Raw genomic sequence first — 23,042 nt, forward strand, 5'->3', positions numbered from 1 at the left:
AGACCTGGGATCTCAGCAGTTGGAAGCCAGAAGAGAACACTGACTGCTAAAGTGGAGATGCTGGGCATTGGTATATTGGAAACCTGCTTGCCTATTTTAGAATTTTGCTGCGAAGCATTACTTCATGCATAATTTGTATCCATAGAAATGGATTATTATTGGTGTGAATGACTTGGTCTCATCTTTGTGATAATAAAATGGTTTACAAGTCATTTTGAATGTATTCAAAATGCTTTGAATGTCAGTACGAGATACGGAAGCAGGGAGTGAGGTAAATTGCATCTCTCAGTTGATGTGCATTATAACCGTTGTGCCTGGTGTCTGACTCTCTTTGTAGGTGAGAACTCTTGGGGAGAGAGTGGTTCTGTATGTTCTGAATCGAATTATTTATAGAAAGCAGGAAATGGAGAGAAATGAGATCCCATTCCTGTGTCATAGCAGTACTGATTATGCTAAGATTCTGTGGAAGAAAGGAGAGGCCATTGGGTTTTATTCAGTTAAGCCTACAGGTGAGTCTTTAAAAGTTATTTAAATAAAATATTTATTATGTAAACTCACTTTCTGGACCCCACCTATATCAATGTCCCTTTTAAATTAGTATCTAAATTACAAATTGAGATGATTTTACTCAGTATTTCTTGTGAGTGCTTTGATTCTGTGCAAGTGAGGTTGTTAGGAAAGTCTTGAAAAAAAGATTAAACATTTGACAGGAATATTTCACCACGTATGTGAAGAAAGTTGTATATTGAGGCTCAAATTTGTCTTCTTTCCCTCTCATTTCCTTCCCTTTATTTAAAGTCCTTGTTCTACTTCGATTCCTATTGCTGTCACTATTACCGACTTTTTTCAAAGCCCCTTTCTACCTGTGGACCAGATGCATAGCCTTTCTCTTCTAGTTTTAGCTGATTCAGCCTGATAGATTAAAGGCAGCTTTGCAATTACCATGAAGAACAAAGTTCTTTAATATATTTAGAGAATCCAAGCAGCTTTGACATCATTAGTCAAGTTTGGATTTCTGATCCCAGGACCCAACTACACCCTATTCCTGAAAGACTAGAGCAGCTTCATCTTGCTCTATGTGTTCTGTTCATTTAGTTCCCTAGAGCTTCTGGAGCCAGAGAAATCAAACCTGCTTAGTCCATAACTCCACACCTGACAACCACCATGTAACAAAGGCAGCCTTGCTCTGCACCTAGGCCAAAAGACCTTTCACAGAGAACGCTCACATTATTTTTCTGTCTTTTTTATATTTCAGACTTGCCAAATTTAGCTCTTGTGATCAAATGCCCTCTAAAGATCTTAACAAATTCCCTGCTGACTTGAAGGATAGTTATGACTAATAATATCTTAGTCATACAATTAATGGACATTTATGATGAGAATTAGTATACATAGTCAACGAAAGGGAGGTTACTTTTTCTCAAGAATAAATAAAACTGATATATAGTTTTAAATGGTTTGGTGTAGTAAATAAGTCTCCGTTAGTATGCTGTTTTATTTTTGTATAAATTTGAAGCAGAACCAGTAATTATGTAACTCCAGAAAGATACCATCATTTAGAGGCAGAAAAATGATGTTTTTAGTGGAAGCCTAGTGCTGCATTGCATGAAGACATCACTTTATTGGCTTAAAATGTTTTCATACATTTGGGGCTGGAGTATGGTTCAATTACTATATGCTTTATTTTATACAAGATAATTCCTATGGGAATTAGAGGCCTGTTGCTGCTCATACTGGCTACAGCAGGGTTTCCTACTTGAAACTAGCTTATAGACATTTGAAGTACGTAAGAGTGTATGCTTTTTCATTTAGAGCACCTCTAGGTGAGATACGCACAGTTGGTACAGGGCACAGCACTCCCCGCTCAGTGTTTCTGGTCGGGACTGGATTCTAGGCGTTGGTCCTTCTCTGTTGTGTGTTCTGGGCTCTTCCTCTGCTTTGGGTGTCCTCCTCTCCTTTGGAACCTGGCTTCTGTTATCTATTTCTGGCATTTAGCTCAGGTTTATATGCTTCGGCTTCCAAGTGCTGCTTGTCTTGCCCCTCTTAGCACCTTCCATTCTTCCCTGCTAACTGCCTTACGGCCTGTTTATTTGTCTTTTTCCGCTTTAAGCTCTGGCTCTGTCAGCCCGAGAACAATGGACTTAGATGTGCTTACGCTAGCCTTTGAACCTATAACCATCTAATTCAGTCTGGAAGTAGTTTTCTACAAAGGAAACCCAAATGATTTTTAAAAATTGCCCGGGACAAAAACTGAAACACTTTGTGATAGAACTCTCCTTAATGTATTGATACGTATCAGAAAAAAACTGTAGCAGTAGCAAAAAGATAAAGTCTTTATTAAATACATTTGTCGTTGACTAAAAGTCTGTGATTATCACTTATTATTTATGATTTTTTAAATAAAATGCAAATCAGTATGTAGGGTTATTAGTAGGAACATAAAAATTATCCTGATATGTAAGAGGAGACTTTGTTTATGAGGTCAAATCTAATTATAGGAAATGAAGTTCAAGAAAATATATAATTTTGGGGGGCCTGAAATAAAGAAATCATGAGGGATTTATAGTTTATCTTTTGGGTTAGGTAGATGTCAGATCATTAAAAATAGGTTTTAATAGTAGATCACTGTATAATATCTGATACATAACCCTAAAGGGAGCTTGCAGAGTTGAGTAACATCACTGTAATAAGATTTTCTGGTCCGTCCTATGGTTATTAAGCATTTTTATCTATAAAAATAAAAGGAACAGAATTAATGCTTGTTGCGTTTTGATAGTATGTAATATTTGTTCATGGACTCATAAACTGAAAAGAAAAAGGTAAGCTCTATATATTTCATTAAGAGGGATATTTTCAGTAAAATTTTATTTTTTGCTGAATAATTTTCCAAATGTATAATATACTTGTGTTTTGATCTGTCATATACTAATATTAATTATAATGAAAACACAGAATTACTTTTGAATTGGTACTTAGAACCTTATGGTCACAAGGAATTTTAAAAATTTATATTTAAAAAAATTTATATTTATATACAGATATGTATTTACAGAGGAGAATTATTAGATAATCCATATATAACCCAAACATAAAAATGTATTATATCAAGATAACAGTGTGTAGAATAAATATAATAGAGGGTGGAGAGGAACGATGTAAACTTTTTTTACTGTTAATAGTTCCATAGTAAGGAACAGTTTGCTCAGTGTATGATGACAGTTATCAAATCAAATTGATAATAGTTTTTAGGGTCCATTTGACACATTTAGAAGAGTAGTGATACAGTTTTTTTCTTTAATCAATATTGTTTATTTGAGAAGGGGTGGGGCGACTTCCCTGGCAGTCCAGTGGTTAAGACTCTGCACTTTCACTACAGGGGACAGTGGGTTCAGTACCTGCTCAGGGAAGTAAGATCCCCCACATGCCCTAAGGCCAAAAACCAAAAAAGGAAACAGTAAATTTATATAGAGAATCCTGGCAGGCACCATGTTAATTAATAGATTATGGTTAAAATTACCAAGAATAAAACACATCACTATTAGAGACCCCAGTGTCGTATATTGAGAAGGACATCACATCTTTTCTGTACTGTTTTTGCCCCAAATGCATAATCTCAATTTTATTATGAAAAACATTAGATAAAGCCAAATTGGAGGTTATTTTACAAAGTAACTGATCAGTAACCTCCAAAAGTATCAAGATGATGAAAGACAAGGAAAGGTGTACAAAGTGTCAAAGACCAGAGTTTAGGAGATGTGAAACTAAATACCATATGGAATCTTGGATTGGATTCTGAAACAGAAACAGGGTATTAGTAGACAAACTGGTGGAAGTTGAATAAGGTCTGCAGTTTTACTGATAGTCTTTTATCAGTGTTGACGTCCTGGTTTTCATAGTAGTATTCTGGCTATGTAAGATGTTAACATTAGGAGCATTTGGATGAAGGGTATGTGGGAACTCTGCATATTTTTGAAACTTTTTGCTAAGTCTGAAATTATATTTAAGATAAATAGTTGTTAAAAGTGAAGTTGCTCAGTTGTGTCTGACTCTTTGCGACCCCATGGACTGTAGTCTACCAGGCTCTTCTGTCCATGGGATTTTACAGGCAAGAGTACTGGAGTGGGTTGCCATTTCCTTCTCCAGAGGATCTTCCCAACCCAGGGATCAAACCTGGGTCTCCCACATTGTAGGCAGATTTACCATCTGAGCCACGAGGGAAGTCTTGCTCAAAATTATAGTCTTTATAATTGAAACTTATGATGGAAATTTTAGATGTTACCAAAGATGTGTGAATACATGTTATGTATTTCAAAATTATTTATGGTTACATGAACAAAAAAGTTTCCTTTGAGGAATTTGACTTGTCCAAGAGAAAAAAATATTCTAAAAATGCCAGTTTAAATAGTTCCCCTGGGAAAAGTCCCAACTCGTTGTCAGCAATCTCCATCATGTACATTAGTTAACTTCTTAATGTCTCCTTCTTCAGTTAATTTCAGTCGCTCAGTCGTGTCCGACTCTTTGTGACCCCATGAATCGCAGCACACCAGGCCTCCCTGTCCATCACCAATTTCTGGAGTTTATTCAAACTCATGTCCATCGAGTCAGTAATGCCATCCAGCCATCTCATCCTTTGTCGTCCCCTTCTCCTCCTGCCCCCAGTTTCTCCCAGCATCAGGGTCTTTTCCAATGAGTCAACTCTTCGCATGAGGTGGCCTGAGTATTGGAGTTTCAGGTTTAGCATCAGGCCTTCCAATGAACACTCCGGGCTGATCTCCTTCAGAATGGACTGGTTGGATCTCCTTGCAGTCCAAGGGACTCTCAAGAGTCTTCTCCAACACCACAGTTCAAAAGCATCAATTCTTCGGCGCTCAGCATCCTTCAGAGTCCAACTCTCACATCCGTACATGACCACAGGAAAAACCATAGCCTTGACTAGACGGACCTTTGTTGGCAAAGTAATGTCTCTGCTTTTGAATATGCTGTCTAGGTTGGTCATAACTTTCCTTCCAAGGAGTAAGTGTCTTTTAATTTCATGGCTGCAGTCACCATCTGCAGTGATTTTGGAGGCCAAAAAAAAAAAATAAAGTCTGACACTGTTTCCACTGTTTCCCCATCTATTTCCCATGCAGTGATGGGACCAGATGCCTTGATCTTAGTTTTCTGAATGTTGAGCTTTAAGCCAACTTTTTCACTCTCCTCTTTCACTTTCACAGGGTCTTTAGTTCTTCTTCACTTTCTGCCCCAAGGGTGGTGTCATCTGCCTATCTGAGGTTTTTGATATTTTTCCTGGCAATCTTGATTCCAGCTTGTGCTTCTCCCAGCCCAGCGTTTCTCATGATGTACTCTGCATATTCTTAACTATGAACAAATAGCTTAGTTTGGACAAGTCACTAATATGATGGAGATCAAAACAAAGACAGACTAAAACCAGTTTGGAAGAGACACATGATGCAAAAACGGAACAACTCTTAATAATTTTTGAATGTAAGAGTAGTTTTTACATTCATGGAATGAGAACAATATGTATTAAAAAATGCCCAAGACTTTCCTGCTGGTACGTAGATAACAATCTACCTGCCAGTGCAGGGGACATGGGTTCAATCTCTGGTCAGGGAACTAAGATCCCACATGCCTCATGGCCAAAAAAAAGGAAACATAGTAAATTTTCCTATGCAGAGCATCCTGGCAGACACCGTGTTAACGAAGAGATCACGGTCCAGGAAGCTCCCACATGCCTCTGAGTAACTAAGCCCGAGACCCCCAGCTACTAAGTCAGTGTGGTGCAGCTGCTGAAGCCCCGTGCGCCTGGAGTCTGCGCTCTGCAACAGGAGAAGCTGGCACAGTGAGAAGCCAGTGCACCGCAGCAGAGTAGCCCCCACTCCCCACAGCTGTTGCCTGTGCACAGCAACAAAGCCCCAGTGCACCCAGAAATAAATAGTTTACTTACTAAAAAAATATAAGAATGTCCATAGAGCACAACATAAGGAAGATAAAGTTGATGATGATTATAAAGGTGAGCAGTCACAGCAACAAAAACGGCACAAAAACTCCTAAATGAAGGAAAATATAAAAGAAAGAAAAGATAAAATTAGCAGAACAATCTGAAGAACAGATGTTTCAGAAGGAGAGAACAGAGGCACTGGAGGGGAGGGAATCACCAATCAAGTAGTTAAAGAAAACATCTCAGAATTATAGAACATGCATGTCTGAGTTAAAGAGGCCCTTTGAACAGCCATCACAGTGAATTAAAATAGGCCCATACTGGAGGTAGATTGTTGTGAAATTTCAGAATATCTTGGATAGAAAAAAGATTTTGTGAGACTCCACAGAGAGGGGGATTTATACATAGGATCAAGAATCAGAATGATGTAGATTTTTCAGTAGCAACACTGAATACTCTTAAGTGGAATAATGCCTTTAAGATATTGGGAGAAAGTGATTTTCATTGTAATTCTATACCCAGATTATAAATGAAGTATGAGAGAGAAGGAAATTTCTACATAGTTAATTAAAATTTTTTTTTTTTAATCTCTCATGCATCGTCTTTCAGGAAGCTAGAATTTATGCTCTGTTAAAATAAGGAAGGAGATCAAGAAAGAGATTAGGAAATAAAGGAGAGAAATACCCCAAATCACAGCTCTGATCATTCTGGGGCTTCTCTGTCCCAATTGGTAACCATTAGCTTTATGTAGCTATTTAAATGAAAATTAGTTAAGATGAAATAAAACTGAAAATTGTTTCTCAGTCATACTAGCCACAGTGTAAGTGTCCTGTAACTGCCTGTGGCTACCACATTGAAGAGAAGAGATGCAGGACATTTCCATCACTGCAGGAAGTTCTTTTGGACAGCACTTTTCTAGAGATTGACTAATCTAGGTTGTAGTAGGTCAGGAAACTCTTGAGTCATCGATTCAAAAATATGGAATACCTGATGTGTTTGCACTTATCAAGATGAGTTTTATAAAGTTAAGGGAGACTTTCTTGAGGGATAAGTTAGAAGTAAACACTAATTAATGAGTGATAAACCACTGTTAAGGTGTATCAAAAAGCAGTGCAGGATAGAAAAACAATTCTGATAGACCACATGGTTCAGTTATCAAAAATGTATGTGTGTGTGTGCATAATGTAATTGCTGAAGATTGGTCTAGCCAAAATTATATATTACTATATTGAGGTAATAGGATAAGGCGTGTATAGGATGTGTCGTTATGGTATAGTGGGAATTTTTGTTCAGTCCCTAAGTCGTGTCTGACTCTTGGCAACCCCATGGACTGCAGCATGTCAGGCTCCTTTGTCCTTCACTATCTCCTGGAGTTTGCTCAGATTCATGTCCATTGAGTTGATGATGCTGTCTAACCATCTCATTCTGTCACTGCTGTATTGGGAGTAGGGTGTGTGAATGTGTTAATATATAAAAGTTAATTCTCATCTTCTATACCTAAAATGGAAAAATCAAGAAGTAGTAAGTTATTTAGAATAACTGGAAATACTATATTATATATATATATAAAATATATACAATGTTATAATATATATTATACATGTATATAATAACTGAAAATAACTTTAAATACTGAAAAAGATGTAAGTGCTTGTTTTTGGGGGATGGATAGTGTGTTTGTGTGTGTGTGTGTTTTCCCCAACAAGTCTTAGAGGACTGTTGTGCCCTGACAGTGTATGTGTGAACTTTGATGGAGAGTTGAAAGTGAGCACTGTCAAAAGGACTATTCCCAGAGTCTGATCAGTGTCTACCACAAAACTAGGTGAAGTTCCTAAATCTCACAGGGTCTGTGACGATCAGGTCCACCTATTAAAAGGGCTATACTAACTAGAAAACGGCTCGGAAGAAAAATCTCATATAGGCATGAAAAATAAAACCACTTGTTAATTCAGTGAAAGTTTTGTTAACTGTCCTATGTCAAGAAAGATAAAAGATAGTGAATGTGTATAAATCAGATGTCACATTTTAGTGTAGACGGGAAAAAATTTGAAGACAAGTGTTATTTTGGAAATACTTCTTATTTGGCTTCAACTGTCAATCTCCTTGATCCACTTTGAAGACTCATGTTTTGGAAAAACATAAGATCTAATCTACCTAATTATCTAATTGTTGATTATCATCTAATCTATCTAATTGTTGATTATCAATCTAATCAACACCTTTAAAATCAGTTTGTTAACTTGCTTCCAAAGGGATTTATTTATGATCGATATCAGGAGATGTATTTTTGGTTTTTGAAATTTCCATTTGAAATAATATTTAGGGGAAGTGTTTTTTCCTCTCTTCATTTGCTATTAGCTTTTGTTACAACTTTCTAACTTCTTTTTACTCGGAGCTATAGCTATGATCTTACCTCCTTTTTTGGACAGGTCACCCACTTTCTGCTCACTAAATTTAGATTTCTGGCCCTTCTGTTTCAAGATTTTTTGAGGAATAACAAAAATGTGATATAAAATAATAACTTTTGATAGTCTATATTGTCATTGTGCAATTGCTCGGTTGTGTCTGACTCTTGGCAACCCCATGGACTGCAGGCTTCCCTGTCCTTCAGCATCTCTCGGAGCTTGCTCAAATTCATGTCCATTGAGTCTTTGATGCCATCCAACCATCTCATCCTCTGTTGTCCCCTTCTCCTGCCCTCAATCTTAGCCAGCGTCAAGGTCTTTAACTGCATTGAAGCAAGGTGCCCGGCTGGCAAGCCCCGCTGCGATTCCTGCTGCTGTGGAAACAGAGGCATTTGGACCTTTAGCTGTGCCAGTGGCCCACTTAATACCATATGAGAGTTGTGATAAATCGTGAAATTACAGATTTTGTTTTAAGCCAGTACATTTGGGGATGGTTTGTGAGGCACCAGTAGGTAACTGAAGGATTGTGAATCAGAAAGCCATCCACTACCCAGAAACAACCATGTGGCATTGTTATTTAAAAACGAAACTTTTTAATGTTGAGCTTTAATGTTGAGCTTTCCTGATTCGGTTTATTGTAACAGCTCATGTTACCTTAACTGATTTATAAAGCATGAAGACTGTGATGAGAATACTTCTCTAGTAGTATATGACGAGGTCTCATGGAAAGATATCTAGTAGCATTATTTCTTTAGGATTCACTTTATGCTGTGTGTCTGTGGAAACAATCACACACTGATGGCTTCATAAGGTATTTAGCCAGGTTTTATGAAGGTGAGAAGAGAATGTCTAATCGGGAATTTTCCCGATTAGACAAAGTAGAAATGGTGATGCCATGAAAAGGGAGAGTCATTCAGTTGTGACAGAACAGCTGTTCTTGAATTTGATGCCTAGATCCTGAATGATATTGTGAACATTTATTCATTTACTCAGAAGTTATTTGTATTTGCTATATTGATAGGGAAGGAGAAGAAGGGGAGGAGGGCGAATAGGAGAAAGCAAAAAGCAGAAATTGAGAGATAGAAATAAAATGTTTGCAAACTCTGTCCTCATGGAACGTACATTTAAGAGGAGAAGATAGCAATGGATAGACAAATAGATGATATGCTCTCAGGTACTATGAAGAAAAACTAGATTAAAAGAATAGTGTGTGTTGGGGGTGGGTACTATTTAAAATAGAGGTACTATTTCAATAGACTAGTCAGGGCAAGCATCTCTGAAGGTAGTGTGGGAACAATGAGGAAGGAACTTCTCTTGAAGTTTCAAGAGGAGGTTTTTAGAGGTCTGAATTTCACTCTGGGTGATAGGAATCTGGTGGAGGATTTTGAGCTTCGAAGTAACACAATCTGGTTAGCCTTCTATAAAAGTAGCTGTGTTGTGTGGAAAACCAGAAAGAGATGGCAGTGAAGAGTGAAGTTAGTTAAGAGGCGGTTGCAGAAAACTGGTGAGAGGTGAAGAAAGGGGTAGAAGTCTTCATAATTAAGATAAATTATGAAGTCATTGCTGCAGTATTTCTAATGGATTATGCGTAGGCTGTGAAGGAAAAGTCAAGGATGAGATCTCAGGTTTTGCTCTGAGCCCCTGATAGAATGATGATAAGATTTACTGAAAAATTAGAAAACAGGAGAAGGAGCAGGTTTGGGGAGTATATGAAAAATCTGATTATAAACAGTTTATTAGAATCACGTGTACAAATTTGTTGTTCCATTTACATTTTTAAGCTTTATTAAGGTTCATTTACATACCATACGATTTACCCATTGTCGTTGTTCAGTTGCTCCATCGGGCCTGACTCTTTGTGACCCCATGGCCTGTAGCACACCAGGCTTCCCTGCCCTTCACCATCTCCCGGAGCTTGCTCAAACTCGTATCCATTGAGTCGGTAATATCATCTGACAGTCTTGTCCTCTGTCACCCCCTTCTTCTCCTGCCTTCAATCTTTCCCAGCATCAGGGTCTTTTCTAGTGGGTTGGCTCTTTGTATCAGGTGGCCAAGATATGGAGCTTCAGCGTCAGTTCTTCCAGTGAATATTCAGGGTTGATTGACTGGTTTGATCTCCTTGCAGTCCAGGAGACTCTCAGGAGTCTTCACCAACACCACAGTTTGAAAGCATCAATTCTTCGATGCTCAGTCTTCTTTATGGTCCAACTCTCACATCCATACATGACTGCTGGAAAAACCATAGCTTTGAATATGCAGACCTTTGTCTGCAAAGTAACGTCTCTGCTTTTTAATACTGTCTAGGTTTGTCATAGGTCTTCTTCAAGGAGCAGGTGTCTTTTAATTTCATGGCTGTGGTCACTGTCTGCAGTGATTTTGGAGCCCAAGAAAATAAAATCTGTCACTGTTTCTGTTGTTTCCCCATCTATTTGCGGTGAAGTGATGGGACCCAATGCCATAATCTTAGTTTTTTGAATGTTGGGTTTTAAGCCAGCTTTTTCACTCTCCTCTTTCACCCTCATCAAGAGGCTCTTTAGTTCCACTTCACTTTCTCCCATAAGCTGGTGTCATCAGCATATCTGAGGTTACTGATATTTCTCCCAGCAATCTTGATTCCAGCTTGTGCTTTATACAGCCCAGCATTTCTCATGATGTACGCTGCATAGAAGTTAAATAAGCAGGGTGACAATATACAGCCTTGACGTACTCCTTTCTCAATTTGGAACCAGTCCGTTGTTCCATGTCTGATTCTAACTGTTGCTTCTTGACCTGCCTACAGGTTTCTCAGAAGGCCGGTAAGTTGGTCTGGTATTCCCATCTCTTTTTATCTGTCTTCTTGACTATAGCCAATCTGGTGGCTGTCAAGTGGTATGGCATTGTCATTTTGAGTCGCATTTACCAAATGGCTAAGGATGTTGAGCGTCTTTTCACATGCGTTTTGGCCATTATTGTGTCTTCTTTGGGCTATCTGTTCAAATCCTTTACCCATTTTTAAATTGAGTTGTCTTCTTTTTTTTTTTTTAACCCTTCTCACTTTATTGTGGTATAACTGACTTACAGAAAATTAACCATGTCGAAATTTTACTTTGTTACATTTTGACTTGTGTATATAGCTGTGATACTACCACTACAGTCAAGGTAGTAAACAGATCTCTTATTCCCAAAAGTTTCTTTGTGCCTATTTGTAACCATTCTTCCTTCCTCAGTTTGTCCCCAAGGAAACACTCATCTGCTCTTTATTATTATATATTAGCCTGCTTTCTAGATTTTTATAAATTGGAATCATATAGTACATTTTTTTTTGTCTGGGTTCTTTCAGTATGATTATTTTGAGGTCCATCCTGTTATAATTCACATATCATCAAGTTTACCCTTAAGTGATTTTCAGTATGTTCACAGAGTCGTGCAACCATGAGTACTGCCTAATTCAAAAACATCTTCATCACCTCAAGAATTGCTGTACCCTTTAGCTGTCACTCCTCATTTCCTTTATCTTGGAATTCCTGGAAGCCACTAATCTCCTTTCTGTCTAGATTATTTATCTTAAAATATGTTTTTTAATCTTATTTTATTGTGGTAAGAACACTTAACAGAAGACCTACTGTCTTAACAGACTTTTAACTGTAGATTACAGTATTGTTGACCGTAGGTGTCGTATTGTATATAGCATGTCTCTAGAGCTTGGCTTTACTGAAACTTTAAGCCTGTTTTCCCTCACTCTGCCCTTGACACCCGTTGTTCTGCTCTCTGCTTCTAGGAATTTGACTGTTTTAAGATGTCTCATGTAATTGGAATCATGCAGTGTTTGTCCTGTGGCTGACTGACTTCGCTTAGCATAATGTCCTCAAGGTTCATCCATCTTGTTGTATAAGGCAGATGTACATTTTTTTGAAGCTGTTTGTATATGTCCTACACACACACGCCCCCCCCACCCCCACACCCACCCCTTATTTTCTTTATCCATTCATTCATCATTGGACCTTTAGGTTGTTACCACATCTAGGCTATTGGTAATAATGCTGCAGTGAACATTGAATTGCTAATCTCTTTGAGATACTGATTTCCATTATTTTGGATATATACCCAGGAGTGGGATTGCGGGATCTGTGATGGTTCTATTTTTAATACTTTGCGGAACCTCTGGGCTTTTTTTCATCGTGGCTACACCATTTTTCATTCCCAATAACAGTATACAAGGGTCCCAGGTTCCCATACCCTTGTTAGCATTTGCTGTCTTTTGTTTTGCTGGTAGCAGCCCTGATGCGTATGAGGTGAAACCTCGTTTGGTTTGCTGTTACCCTGATCATTTGAGACATTGAACATGTTTTATATACCTGTTGGCCATTTGTATGTCTTTGGGGAAATGTCTGTTAAATCCTTATTTTTAGGTTGGGTTTTATTTGTCTTTTTATTAGTGAGTTGTAAGCATTTTTCGTATATTCTAGACTGAAGTCCCGTATGGAGTACGTAGTTTGAAAGGATTTTCCCTCATTTGTGGATGGTCTTTGTGCGTTCTGGTCGATGCCCTTTGACGACTAGTGTTTGTGAAGCCAGTTATCTGTCCATGTGTCACTCTTGCTTTTGGTGTTTTCGCTAAGAAGACTTTTCCTGACCTAAGGTGATGAAGATTTGCTGCTGTGTGTTATGCTAAGATTTTTATAGTTTTAACACTTAAAGTTATGTTTATGTTCCATTTGCAGTTAATTTTTGTATGTGGTCTAAAAAAGGGGAGTGGGACCCAATATCATTCTTTTGCATATGTGGATATCCAGTTGCCCTAGCCTCATTCATTTTAAAAAGACTGTTCTGTTTCCATAGAAATGCCTTGGGACTCCTGTCAAAAATCAGTTGACCAAAAATAAGAGGTTTTGTTTCTGGAACTTCTGTTCTGTTGATTGCTATTTATTCTTGTGCCAGTACCACACTGGCTTGATCACTGTAGCTTTGTAGCTTTTAAAATGGGAAGTCTTCCAACTTTGTTAAGATTATTTGGGTCATTTGTGTTTTTTTTGCATTTCCATACGAGTTTTAGGATTACTTTGTCAATTTCTGCAAAAAATCCAGCTGGAATTTTGAACCTATAGGTCAGTTTGCGGTGTGTTGACATTCTAACAATGTTGTCTTCTGAATCATGAACAATGGGATGTCTTTCCAGTTATTTAACTGTTCTTTAATTCCTTTGGCTTTTTGAAAAATTAATTACTTAGTTTTGCCTGTGATGGGTCTTCACTGCATCCCAGGGGCTCTTTGTTGCTGTGCACGGGCTTTCTCTAGTTGGGGTGAGCGAGGGCTACTCTGTAGTCGTGGTGTGTGGGCTTCTCGTTGCAGTGACCGCTCGATGCAGAGCAGGGATTCTAGAGTGCGTGGGCTTCAGTAGTTGTGGCATATGGCCTTAGTTGCTCTGCAGCATGTGGGATGTTCCCTAACCAGGGATGGAACCTGTGTCCTCTGCATTGCCAGGCAAATTCTTAACCCCTGGACCACCAGGGAGGTCCCTAATTCCTAGTAAATGTTTGTAGTTTTCAGTTTTGTACTCTCGCCAAATTTATTCCTGAGTATTTTATTATTTGGTGACGCTCTTGTTAGTGGAATTGTTTTCTTAATTTCATTTAAAGATTGTTCATTGCTGCTGTCTAGAAATACAATTGAATTTTTTTTTTTTTGGCCACTCTGCAAGGCACCTGAGGGTCTAGATCCTAGTTCCCCAGCCAGGGATCAGACCCACGCCCCCTGTAGTGGATGCCCTCGGTGTTGACCACTGGACTGCCAGGAAAGGCCTCAGTTGATTTTTGTATGTTGATCTTATGTCCTATAATCTTGCTGACTTTAGAAACTATCAGTTTTAATACCTTTTTAGTGAATTTCTTAAGATGAAAATCTTAAGGTCTGTATACAAGAAGGTTTCCTTTCTTTCTAGGTGCTTTTCATTTCCTTTTCTTGTCTAATTGCCCAGCTAGAACCTACTTAAGATATTGAATAAAAGTGGTGAGAATTAACATTTTTATCTTGTTCTTGATCTTAGGGGAAAATATCTGGTCTTTCACCATTAAGTGTGATTTTTCTTAGCTGTGAGGTTTTTCATAGATCCCTTTATCAAATTGAACACCTTAAGTATTTTTATCATGAATATGCTGGATTTTGTCTAATGCTTTTTCTCTGTATTTGGAGATGACCGTGTGTTTTTTGTTGTATTTACGTTTATATGAACTCTTCCATTCATCTTGGAGTAAGTTTCATGCATTACAGAAATAAAAGATTGTGATCATAAGCATTTGGATAAATGGTAGAAACCTTGAGAGTAGGTGAAATTACCCAGAGAGAGCATATAGAAAAAGATTGTGGCCAAAGGTGAAGCTCTGAGGAGTGTAAATATCCAAGCTGCTTCTTGTGCAGTGCTAAATTAAATTTCATTTCAACTAGTAGATTTTTAATGAAAAGTTCATCTAAGGTTGTAGTCCCCCCCCCACTAATTACTAAGTACTTGTGCTGTTGATGTGTCTGAAGAATCTCTGGTAACAGGAGATTTTTCTACCCTTTATTTGATTTCTCTTATATCTGGGTAGAACCTGATAGAAATATAAAAATAAGAATTTAAGATATAGTCACAAGAAGGGAATTAGCATGGTTTTTTGAAATGAATATGTACATGGTGAGTAAGTAGAACTTTAGACTTTGTGAAAACTGTTAGTTCCATAAATTGACCTTGTTAACACTGTTAGATGCTAGACTCTACCTTTTCTCTGTTTAAAGGAATGTTTATGTAAAAATAGAAAAAAATCAATTTGTGGGAAATTTACTTCATATATTTGGTATTCTGAGGCATGCACAACAGTAAAAGCAATAGATCTTCAGGCAGTATTACGAACTAGATAGGATTCTCTTCTCATGTTTGCTTTGTCCTTTGAATTAATGTTATTTTTAAAGTAATGTCTCTTGATTTCTTTATCACTTGTAGCAGTTACTATGAGAGAACCCTAATTTTAAGGCATTAAAAAAGCTAGTCATAGTAGCTTGTTGGTGAGGCTACCCATTAGACTAGTAAAAATTTTATGTATTTATTTTGGATTTATTGAGTATAATTGATAAGTTGAAGTTGTGATTTGATACACATTGCAAAATATTCACCATAATCAGTATATTAATTGCCTAACATGGTTGCCATTTTCTTTCTTCCTTCTTTTCTTTTATATATATAATGTGTGTGTGTGTGTGTGTGTGTGTGTGTGTGTAATTTTCTTTACTTTTGTCTGTGTTGCGCCTTTGTTGTACGCAGGGCTTCCTCCGGTTGCAGTGGGGTGCAGGCTTCTCATTGCGTGGCTTCCCTTGTTGCAGAGCACGGGCTCTAGGGTGCTCAGGGTTCGGTAGCTGTGGCTCCTGGCTTTGGAGCACAAGCTCTGTAGTTGTGGCACGTGGGCTTCGCTGCCCCATGGCATGTGCGGTCTTCCTGGACCAGGGCTCGAACCCCTGTCGCCTGCATTGGGTTTTACATATACATATTTACAACTGAGCCACCAAAGAAGCCCTCTTCCTTTCCTTTTTTGAGGTGCTAATGCTTAAGATCTACGTTTTTTTTTTTAATTTGATGTGCATACTCGGTTCTGTCCAACTCTTTTCTACTCCAGGTACTGTAGTTTGCCAGGCTCCTCTGTCCGTGGAATTTTCTAGGCAAGACTACTGGAGTGGGTTGCTCTTTCCTCCTCTAGGAGATCTTCCCTACCCAGGGATCAAACCCGAGTCCCCTGTGGCTCCTGCATTGGCAGGTGGATTCTTCATAAAGCAATATTGTTAATTACAGCCACTCTGTAAGACATTTTGACCCTTATTAGTGTCCTAACTGAACATCAGTGGTTAAGAACTGAGTATATAACAATGTGTGTTACCTGTTTTGAATTTAAATTAGTTGTCTTAGTGTGTGTGTGCTTAGTCGCTCAGTCGTGTCTGACTCTTTGTGACCCCATGGACTGTAGCCCACCAGTCTTCTCTGTCCATGGCGATTCTCCAGGCAAGAATCCTGGAGTGGGTTGTCATGCCCTCTTACAGAGATTATTGCAAAAAGTTATTGAAGTTCTCCAGTTTAATAATGAGTAATTCATTATATGGTTGAACTTAAAAAGTCTTGCTATATTGACCATCTCATCAAATGATATGATTGGTAAAAGTTAATTTGTGAAAGGTTTGTTGCCTGAAATTTTGTTTCTTTCTTGAACTACATCATTATAACTATCCAAAATCATGTGAATAATATAACTGAGAATAATTGTTTTACTTGAAGTACTAAAAGAGTAGAATACTGACTGATAGCTAACTTAGAAAGTGACTCCAGCATGATGTCCTCTACTTACAGACTGTCTTAAGATACATTATAAAAGCTTATACATCTGTTTGAAGGGTCAAAACCCAAATCAGGGTTCTCAAAAGACAAATCAGTGTAGCTCTGTAATATAATAAGGGGAGGCATATTTAGTTACTACTACAAACACTTCTCCTATTAAACCTTAAATGTACAGGATATTTTAAAAAGTGTATTCACAGAGGAAAGATTGCTGACTTAGCCGTTTCTAAAAACCAATGTTTCCATTTAGTCCTAATCCATAGTCCTTAAAAATTTGGAGAACTAATTCACTTCTTTGCCGTCATTAAGTAGATAAAAATGAAACTGTACTCACTAGGGAAAAAGTAAAGGGAAAAGACGAATATTCACATACTAAGGTTGGAATTGGATACTTCGTGTACTTATGCAATCACCAAATACTCTTTAAATTTGAAATTTTAATAGTTGATGAGCTTTAAAGTGGTACAGGTCTATGGACAGAGATATATATTCAAGCATACAATTCATCAAATGGTAATGGTTAATTTGCATGAGTTACTGTTGTCAGCTGTAAAATACATAGTTCTTCTCATCATCTCAGGTATACGTTATGATATGTAATAGCTGGAAAGCATTTTATATTGTAAAATTTATGCATTTATTTAACATTCGTGATATAAGAAAAAATAACCCATTTCAGACTTAACTCATGTTCTCTAAATATATATACCTACATGGTCTTTTAAATGTGAAAAATTGTTGGATTTCTGTTTTATGACTGCAGGAAGCACATGTGCCTCGTTTCTTACCCAAAGCTACCAACTGCCAGTTCTGGATACAATGTTTGTAAGAAAGAAATATCGAGGCAAAGACTTTGGGCTTCATATGCTGGAGGACTTTGTTGATTCCTTTACAGAAGATGCACTTGGCTTGCGATATCCCCTGACCTCTCTCATGTACATAGGTAATTGGATTAAGTTTTTAGTTAAACTTGTCTCAGTGTCACTTCTGACTTGTTTCTGCACTTTATCTTAAATGTGTGTATGTCAGTATTAAGTAAATTACATTCTTGACTCTCTAGGGTCAATAGAGTCTATGTGCCCTTACCTCACATAAATGGCCTTTTGAGGGTATGGTAGCTTTTTTTTAAGAAATTGAAATAGAATTCACATACCATTAAATCCACCCTCATAAAGTGTACAGTTCAGTGGTTTTATTATTTCACAGCTGTGCAACCATAACCACTATCTAATTTTAGAACATTCTCAACATCCCCAAAAGAAGCTCTGTACCAATTAGCAGTCACTCTGCCGTTCCTCCATTCCTTCGTCCCCTAGCAACTAACAACTAATCTATTTTCTGTGTCTATGGATTTACGTATTCTGGACATTTCATATAAATGTAATTGTATGATGTATTGTAAGCTCTTTGTGTCTAACTTCTTTCATTTTGCATAAACGTTTTCAAGGTTCATCCATGTTGTAGTCTGACTCAGTGCTTCATTTTTTTTTTTTTAATAGCTGAGAAATATTCTAGTGTGTGGATATGCCATCACCAGTTGATAGATTTTTGGATTGTTTCTACTTTTTAGATATTATGAATAATGCTCCTGTGAACATTTGTGCAATTTTTGAGTGAACATTGCTCTGGTGTATATATCTAGGTGTGGATGAAGTAGCTTGGTTATAACCTTGCCAAACTGCTCTGAAAGCAACTGCACCATTTTACATTCTTGTAAACATTGTATGAGGGTTGCTGTTTCTCTACATCCTCACCAATACTTACTATTATTTGTCCTTGTAAGTTTTGACCACACTGCAAGGCTTATGGGATCTTAGTTGCCTGATGGGATCGAACCCTTGCTCCTGGCAGTGAAAGCGCAGAGTCCTCACCACTGGACTGCTGGAAAATTCCATTATTTGTCTTTTTTACTGTAGCCCTCTCAGTGGATGTGGAGTGGCATCTCATTGTCTGGATGCACATTTGGTGTTGAACATCTTTTCATGTGCTTATTAGTCATATATGTATCATCTTTGGAAAAATGTATATTTAGACCCTTTAACCATTCTTTCTTTGGGTTATTTGTTATTTGTCTGTGGTAGGTTTTTTTGTTGGCTCTGCTGCAAGGCATGTGGGAACTCATTTCCCTGACCAGGGATCAGACCCTCACCCCTTGCTTTAGGAATGTAGAGTCTTAATCACTGGACCACCAGGGGAGTCCCTGTGGTAGCTTTTTAAATTAAAAAATTCAAATATACAAAAAAAAAAGTAGGAGGTAACAAAATACTCATGTATCATCCAGCATGTAGCATCCATAGAAGTGGATTATTGCCAATGTAGTTGTACTCCTGTCCTATCCAATTAGCTTATTCTCTCCCTTCCTTGAAATAAGCACTGTAGGTACGGAGTTAGAGAAAGCGGGGTTCACAAAAAGAATGAGACTGGCACTGTACAGGAACAGGTCACCTTTAATGAGGCGAGAAGGGGTACCAGTCAGATTAGTGAGCTGCTGCACTAACCCAAGAAAAGAGCAAGTATATATAGGCATGTATGTGGAAATCTACTGTGTTAAGGGGGCCTGTTCTCTAAGGTTGTTCAGAGTAGTTCTCTCTTACACGGCTGGGGCAAGGAATTCTGGAGATCGGCCAGAGGCTGGACCGGCTGGGAGCTGGGCAAATCAACTTTAATGTCCATTTTTTTTCTTCGGGTGAGAGAGTTCTTTGTTTTGCATAGAATGGTGGGGAGGACCAGGAGGGGAGTTTAACTCCAGGCTGTTTTAGCCTTGTAACTTTCCTTCAAGCAGTATCCTTAATTTGGCATTTCTTTTCCCCATGCAGTTATTCAGTTATTCGACTTTATACACACACACACACACACACACACACTCCGACAATGTCATGTTTTTTTTTAATTGTCCTTTTGGTGTGTGGCTTCGTTGGATTGTAGTTGCATCGGGTGGGCTCTTTAGCTGTGGCATGTGGGCTTAGTTGCCCCAAGGCATGTAGGCTCTTGGTTGTCCAGCCGTGGATCAAACCCGAATCCCCTGCATTGGAAGGCGTGTTCTTAACCACTGGACCACCAGGGAAGTCTCAGTGTCATATTGTTTTACATGTTTAAAGGCTTCAGGGAATTCCCTGGTAGTCCAGTGGTTAGGACTCTGTGCTTTGAGTGCCAAGGGTCTGAATGTAATCCTTGAAAATAAATTAAAAAAAAAAAAACAACAACTTTATATGAATAATATGTACTGTATGAATTCTGCAATTAGCTTTTTCTACTCATCTTTATAAGATTTATTGCTATGGATTCATGTACCTCAATTCTTTTTCAACGCTGTTTCTAGTGTGTATATATATTTTGTTGTTGTGTTTTAAATGCTGTTAGTGGATTTATATTTGTATAAAGCCTGTAGTACTGCTCTTTTCTTAATGAAGTAAGATTTGATACTGGAGTGATTTGTGTGAAAACTTTTATAGTATATAATTTACCACTGATTTTAATCTAGCATCAGATATTCACTGAAAAAATGTTTTTGTTCTAAGTTTCTTCTCCCTTTTAATATCAAAAATCCAGAAAACAAGAACCAAGCATTGCATGCTCATCTTGAATCACAGTTTCTCTCTAGGCCCATACGTGAGAATGGAATGAATGCTGTCTACCCTGGATAATCTGAAAATGGATTTTCCTCTTAAAGTCTTAATTATTGCTTTACTAAATTTGGGGAGGCATGCAAACACATCTACTGTAGGCAGAGTCTCTTATTACTTACCCTTTTTAAGGATTCTAATGATAAATAAATTGAATACTAAATGAACTACAGGTGCTTATGTATTATGTAAGGCATCCTCTACTATTTTAGTTATTTTAATTGAGACAAAGGACTCAGTGTGGCCTACTGGTTTTCTCCAGCTTTTTGCTTCCTGATAGGTGTGGGAGTAACTAAAGAACCTGAGAAGTATTGTCAAATATGCGGGGGAAAAGTGAGCAAATGGCATCCTGCTGTCCACATGTTCAGGGTCCAGATTAACAGATGTTAAGATTTTGCCATATTTTCATTTAAGAGAATTAAACGAGATGGAGACTTGAACAAGATGTAGATATAGTTGATGTTCTCTTTGAACCCGGCCCTAATCCCATCCCTCTCTCACCTTTTTCTCCCTGGAGGTAATTGTGTTCCTCAAGTTGGTGTGTATCCTTCCTGCCCATGGTTTCACATCTAGAAACACTACAAAACATTATTTTGTGTGCTTTCTTATTTTAAAGATTTTTAAGTTTTTAAAAAAGTAATAATTTCAGACTTATTTTTTATGTATTCAAATTTACAGAATTACTTTAGATTTTCACACTTCCCAAAATACAGATATAAGTTAAAAAGCACAGAAGTTCTCTTCATTTGCCCTATTAAAGGTCTTGCCTGAAAACTGGGTTCACCTCTTGATGAGTTTTGAGCCAAAAGACAGCCAGGCCAAAGAGTAGGAGAACTTACCACTTGGATTAAGTGAGGGGAACACCAGGCATATTTCCCAGACCAGTGTCTCCTAAACAGTTTTTTGGTGATAAAATATACATTATACAGCGTTTTAACCATTCATTCCAATTGGTTGCTGGGATTTCTAGAAAAGTTTCAATGTGTGTTTCAGCTTGCAACCAGTACTTTGAAAAATATCCAGGAGACCATGAACTGCTTTGGGAAGTTGAAGGTGTTGGACACTGGTACCAGAGAATACCAATCACCAGAGCGTTACAAAGAGAAACTCTTAAAATTACAGGTAAGACTGTTTTCAGTTTGGACACAAGTCTAGTGTAGAAGCATTGCCTAATGATGGGCTGATTTCAGTGTTGCCCATCTGGTGATGTCCATGTGTAGAGTCTTCTCTTGTGTTGTTGGAAGAGGGTGTTTGCTATGACCAGTGCGTTTTCTTGGCAAAACTTTATTAGCCTTTGCCCTGCTTCATTCCGTACCCCAAGGCCAAATTTGCCTGTTACTCCAGGTGTTTCTTGACTTCCTACTTTTGCCTTCCAGTCCCCTATGATGAAAAGGACATGTTTTTTGGGTGTTAGTTCTAAAAGGTCTTATAGGTCTTCATAGAACCGTTCAACTTAAGCTTCTTCAGCGTTACTGGTTGGGGCATAGACTTGGATCACTGTGATATTGAATGGTTTGCCTTGGAAACGAACAGAGATCATTCTGTCATTTTTGAGATTGCATCCAAGTACTGCATTTCCGACTCTTTTGTTGACCATGATGGCTACTCCATTTCTTCTAAGGGATTCCTGCCCACAGTAGTAGATATAATGATCATCTGAGTTAAATTCACCCATTCCAGTCCATTTCAGTTCGCTGATTCCTAGAATGTCGACATTCACTCTTGCCATCTCCTGTTTGACCACTTCCAATTTGCCTTGATTCATGGACCTGACATTCCAGGTTCCCATGCAGTATTGCTCTTTACAGCATCAGACCTTGCTTCTATCACCAGTCACATCCACAACTGGGTATTGTTTTTGCTTTGGCTCCATCCCTTCATTCTTGAGTTATTTCTCCACTGATCTCCTATAGCATATTGGGCACTTACGGACCTGGGGGAGTTCTCTTTCAGTATCCTATCATTTTGCCTTTTCATACTGTTCATATGGGGTTCTCAAGGCAAGAATACTGAAGTGTTTTGCCATTCCCTTCTCCAGTGGACCACATTCTGTCAGACCTTTCCACCATGACCCGTCCGTCTTGGGTGGTCCCACACGGCGTGGCTTAGTTTCATTGAGTTAGACAAGGCTGTGGTCTGTGTGATCAGACTGGCTAGTTTTCTGTGATTATGGTTCAGAAAAATCAAGAGAGTTCCAGAAAAACATCTATTTCTGCTTTATTGACTATGCCAAAGCCTTTGACTGTGTGGATCACAATAAACTGTGGAAAATTCTTCAAGAGATGGGAATACCAGACCACCTGACCTGCCTCTTGAGAAACCTGTATGCAGATCAGGAAGCAACAGTTAGAACTGGACATGGAACAACAGACTGGTTCCAAATAGGAAAAGGAGTACGTCAAGGCTGTATATTGTCACCCTGCTTATTTAACTTATATGCAGAGTACAACATGAGAAACGCTGGGCTGGGAGAAGCACAAGCTGGAATCAAGATTGCTGGGAGAAATATCAATAACCTCAGATATGCATATGACACCACCCTTATGGCAGAAAGTGAAGAGGAACTAAAAAGCCTCTTGATGAAGGTGAAAGAGGAGAGTGAAAAAGTTGGCTTAAAGCTCAACATTCAGAAGACTAACATCATGGCATCTGGTCCCATCACTTCATAGGAAATAGATGGGGAAACAGTGTCAGACTTTATTTTTGTGGGCTCCAGAATCACTGCAGATGGTGATTGCAGC

General features: G+C 38.2%; 1 protein-coding gene across 4 annotated transcripts in view; it reads left to right on the forward strand.

The window, feature by feature from the left end:
• Nucleotides 1-23,042, forward strand: part of FAM169A (family with sequence similarity 169 member A) — a 65,551-nt gene that overhangs the window by 23,362 nt on the left and 19,147 nt on the right. For all 4 annotated transcript variants that reach the window (XM_027520026.1, XM_027520025.1, XM_027520022.1 and 1 more), the window contains exons 5-7: nt 338-509; nt 17,442-17,621; nt 21,295-21,423. In XM_027520026.1, the coding sequence (XP_027375827.1) occupies nt 338-509; nt 17,442-17,621; nt 21,295-21,423 (481 nt within the window). The remainder of the gene's footprint in view (nt 1-337; nt 510-17,441; nt 17,622-21,294; nt 21,424-23,042) is intronic.

Source organism: Bos indicus x Bos taurus, chromosome 20, assembly GCF_003369695.1.
Source record: "Bos indicus x Bos taurus breed Angus x Brahman F1 hybrid chromosome 20, Bos_hybrid_MaternalHap_v2.0, whole genome shotgun sequence".
NCBI lineage: Eukaryota > Metazoa > Chordata > Mammalia > Artiodactyla > Bovidae > Bos > Bos indicus x Bos taurus.